At 39.3% G+C, this 4486-nt stretch overlaps 1 protein-coding gene across 1 annotated transcript; it reads right to left on the bottom strand.

Annotated features, from left to right (window-relative positions):
- Nucleotides 1-513: 513 nt before the first annotated feature.
- LOC18607477 (F-box/RNI-like superfamily protein) lies at nucleotides 514-4253 on the bottom strand. The gene is made up of 4 exons (XM_007041659.3): nucleotides 3905-4253; nucleotides 3371-3576; nucleotides 3106-3199; nucleotides 514-2276 (listed from the first exon to the last, which is right to left on the bottom strand). Exons 1-4 carry the CDS (start codon nucleotides 4070-4072, stop codon nucleotides 831-833), a joined length of 1914 nt encoding a protein of 637 aa, XP_007041721.1. The 5' UTR covers nucleotides 4073-4253; the 3' UTR covers nucleotides 514-830.
- Between the last annotated feature and the right edge of the window lie 233 nt (nucleotides 4254-4486).

The following is a 4486-nucleotide window of genomic DNA, read 5'->3' as shown; positions in this document are numbered from 1 at the left end:
GGATAAATGGATAAGACTTGAAGCTGAAAGGGCCTTTCACTACAGCTTTCCATGCTGTAGTACTTCTGTTGACCCCCATTAGAATTTAGAAGACCCGTATCTGAGACTGATGCTAGAATTGCACTGGCTCACCTTCACTTTCATCATTTCAGCTTTCGAAGTACAGGTTGGAATGCTGTGGTATATTCAGGACAGAATCGTCTCCCAGTGTCCAAGAGGATTGCCACCGACGCATAGAAGGTAGATGACAACATCACTTTCTGTGGCCGCCGCATTGTTGCGATAGACGGCATATGTGACTTGAGAGGTCTCTAGTCCCTGGGAAAAATTGACAACAGAATTTTACGGGGTTGGGATAAATCGTTGATTGCCAAGAATTCACAATCACCACAGAAACGTTTGCAGTCATGAGCCAATGAACAACAAGGCCACAGCCTACAGACAAATTCATCAGCCCATTGGAATGAGCGGCCATTAGTTTTTGTCCAAGAACTAACAAATTCACACTCTGTGTTTGTAGATGATAAGAAGAAAAATCTATAACCTGAAATATATCAAAGCTTTATGACTGTCAGTCCATGATTCCTTGCTTGTCCTAGCCAAACCTATTAGATTCGGTTATCCAGGAGACCAATGAACACTGGGCAAAAGCACTAGTTCACTGAATCCTATCAAAGAAAACCTTCTGCATTTTGAAAACTAGCAAGGAAGCAAAAATCACCAATAAAACATCCACAGTAATATATTACAGGCAAAGGATTCTAATGGGTCAATGTCTCATCCAACGGTAGGTAGTTTACAAGACTAAAATGTAAATATACTTGCAGATATTATTCCATCAGCAAATCATCTTCAGCATCCTCCATCTCTTCATCATCACTCTCACCCTCTCCTTCCTGAAGCCATTGTTCAAGTTCATCCATCTCCTCATAGTCATGCATGTATAAACCATCTGAGTCGTTCCACAGGTCAGTCCCTAGTTCCTCACCATGGCAAGCAACATGCAAGTATGGTCTATTTCTAGCTAAAGCATCTACAATATCTCTATTTACACTCCCTGTCACGCCAAGCCATCTCAATCTTGGAAAATAAGGTTTCTTCAACCACCGGAATGAAAGTGGTGTGATGCCACCACAGTTGTAAAGATCCAACAATCGCAAACTACTACCATGCCCTCTGTCATCCTCAACCTGCATTGAGGCTAGTGCCATGACTGAAGTGTCACCTATGAGTGGACATTGTCGCATTCGGAGTTCAGATATTGGAACCCGGCTTTTTGCAAGTGTTAAGACTCCATTGTCAGAGAGACCAGGAAGATTAGATAGGTCCAGCTCTTGCAACTCCAGTTTAGAAGAGCCATCAAATAGAGCAGAGATGCATTTATCTGTAAGTTTCTTGCATCCTCTAACAGATAATGAAACCAATGAGCTGATAATTCCCCGATTTAAGTATGCTATTCCTGCATCAGTTACATCAGAGCCATCCAATAATAACATCTTCAATTTACAGAGAGAGCTGATAGCTCGTAGGGCTTCATCCCCAAGACTTTTACAGTCTCTCAAGTCAAGAACTTTAAGACCCAAGTTGCAGACCAAACTCCTGACAGCATGGTTGCTTAGAAGATTACACCATCTCAAGCTAACATGAGTCAAAGAGAGGGACGTTGCAGCAATGTCATGAAAAACCAGATCAGTCAACTGGGATCCATGGGACAACTTAAGCTTGTACAGGCTTGAGCAAGAATGCAGAATTGTCTTGAAACCAGTATCTGTAACACGACAAAAGCCACCAAGGCAAATGCTTTCCATGTTTGCACACTTGTCAGCCATAAGTAGGATCCCAAGATCATTTACTCGCTTAAAGTAAGTAATGACGAACTCCTGGCTCCTGACAAGAGAAAGATGTTTCAATCTCCCATGCTGATTGATCTGTTGAAGGCCAGAGTTGGTAAGATCAAAGGTAACTCTTGGTTCTATGAGGGGTGCATCTCGAAGTTCCAAGTGTGTCAGTAAGATGAGACCTTTTGATATTGTACTGACCATTGTATCTGTAATATAATCTACAGAAAGCGATAATTTCTGGATGCCAGGCAATATAGATGGTCGAATTTGATTTGGGCACTGATGGGGTCCAACATTAGGGCTAAGCAATTCAGTCACTGTAACCGAAGAAATGTAGCCAATCTCAAGAGAAGAGAGCTTTTCTGAAGCTAAAGCCCAAACCCTAGCAAAGTTATGACGAAGAAATAGTGATATGTCAAACATCAGATTCAGTGCCTGCCATAGAATCCAGGAGAAAAATGAATGAATGTCAGGTGGCCTGTGTTGGATCATTCCAAAATGACACAGATGTAGTTTATGCATGAGAAATGTACATCAAGTAACAAGAAGAATATAAATTCAAAAGTCCGCCAGTATTCAGGGTAAGTTTTGTACATGAAACATAGACAGTTTGGTATGATGCCAATAAACAATTGATTATCAGAATGGCCAATAAGAAAGCTAATTTACCAATCCCAGTAAATGTATGAACTAGATGAATATTTCCACTCACTCAACTAGATGAATTCATCCCATACAAGTGATACAAATTCATACAAGTAATATATTACACTTCAAATATGAAACCCTTCCATACAAGTGATACAAATTCATCCCATTAGAAAGTATAAATTGGCATTTCCATCTATTCAAATATATCCTGTAGTACCATTGAATGATATGAATTCAGCAAGGAATCAGAAGATGATTATAATGATTTTGGTGAATATTAATCTGTAACTTGAGAATAGTGTAAAGTATTTTTTGAAAATGCCAAGCATTTCATGCCCTAGCTCTCAGTCCAGGGCTAACCCTTGAAGGGGACTAAAACTCACTTTTATATCAAGGCACAAACATAGAAAAAAGAAACCATAATAGTATATGTCCAAAAACTAGAAACTCTGGGTCCTTTGAAAATATATCAATTCCTCCTCTCTTTGAAAATGAATCAATATAGCTAACCGGTTCCATCTTTATGCTTAATGTATTACCAAAAATTTCCTTGGATCTTCGACTAATTTTTTACACATTTTTTTCATTCATTACTTTCACAAATAAGCCTTACTTCTAATTGGGTGCAACCCCTGAGTAACTCCTCCAGGTCAGAAATATGTACTGCCCGGCCCCTTTTCTCAGCCACTGAACCCAAGTAGAGAGACCTGAATGAAATTTAACATATAAAGCTAATGACAACATCTTTGTAAGTGGTAACAAAACCATCATCATAAATCTATCATCAATACTTTCCCAACAAATCTAACACAGAAAAAGTATCTGTAAAAACACTATGAAAAGTGATATGCACTCTTAATTCAAAAGAAGATATCTACCTTACGTCCTTGCATCGTAATCCAATCTCAGAGAGTAGTTTTCCACTAAAATCTGCACAATTGTGTAAGCAAAGTTCCTGCAAAGAAGGTCGAAGTAAAAGCTCAACTGATGAATCATTAAGCAGACCACAATCAAGCTTTAAGCTTTTAAGGTATGGATTTGGTGGCAATAGTGGCTTGATCAATTCCATTGATGGCGAAATATCCTGCCAAAAGATCAAATTACATCAATGCGCTGTTAAAAAAAAACCAATTATGATTTAACTTGAAACTCCAAAAATCACATCCGAATTCAGATTTTCTTTTGTTCGTGGAGGAATGGGAACCAAAATAATGTAAAAAGTCAATACATTTCTGCCATTCCAACCCCAAATCAAGAATAAACAACTGAGGGAATTTGAAGTTTTTCCCTTTCACTTTCCGCAGCATCCAAAACAAACATCAACAATTTCTTTCACCAAGTAAAGAGAAAGCAACAAAAAAAAAACAGCGTGAGTTCCAAAATTTGATGCAAACAAGGACGATTATACTTACAAGGATATGGAAATTGGGTAGAAAGGAGAGGATATGGGAAGCACAGGAATTGAAATTCCTGCATGTGACAGCCAATGAGCTGATGGAAGAGATATCAAGCTTTGTCATGATGGTAGCGAGAAGGGCCGTAGGCAACTGATCCAGGCTCTCCACGCTCCCACTCGCCATCCCCCTTATTTGCTTTCAGCTTCTTGGTGTTCGGTTCGTTTCTTGGGATTTTTGACTAAGGATTCGATCAGGGTATCTGGGTAGTATTTAGCGTTTTGATTTCTTTATTTTGTTGGGACAGGAGGGGGGATAGAACAAGTGGGGTTCCGTCGCAAACTGTGGCGCATGTTAGATGTTGACCCCCCAACATGACATGGCAGATTAGTAGTAATTCTTTATGGATGATGTAAGGTGGTGGGTAAATATAGGATCCTGTCTTTCTCTTAGTACAGACAATGTAACGTAACGTAGCGTGAAAGTTAAAATTAGTGATCTGTTTGATTAATCAAATTGATCATTCATGTCGAAATAATGGAATGAATGTAACATCATGGGGCTCGCTGCCCTGCGTGACAGACTTGGAGAAAAGCTTGA

Source organism: Theobroma cacao, chromosome 2, assembly GCF_053813885.1.
Source record: "Theobroma cacao isolate CCN51 chromosome 2, ASM5381388v1, whole genome shotgun sequence".
In the NCBI taxonomy this organism is placed as follows: Eukaryota; Viridiplantae; Streptophyta; class Magnoliopsida; order Malvales; family Malvaceae; genus Theobroma; species Theobroma cacao.
Note: the sequence above shows the minus strand (reverse complement) of the source record. Positions and strands in the feature narration are given on the sequence as shown.

What these genes read in the sequence shown, in the direction of transcription:
- LOC18607477 (XM_007041659.3), bottom strand. Translation starts at nt 4,072, where the DNA reads ATGGCGAGTGGGAGCGTGGAGAGCCTGGATCAGTTGCCTACGGCCCTT. An exon ending in TACCCAATTTCCATATCCTT is followed by an intron (nt 3,577 to 3,904) that starts GTAAGTATAATC and finishes ATCTTTTGGCAG; the next exon opens with GATATTTCGCCATCAATGGA. An exon ending in GGGGTTGCACCCAATTAGAA is followed by an intron (nt 2,277 to 3,105) that starts GTAAGGCTTATT and finishes ATTCTATGGCAG; the next exon opens with GCACTGAATCTGATGTTTGA.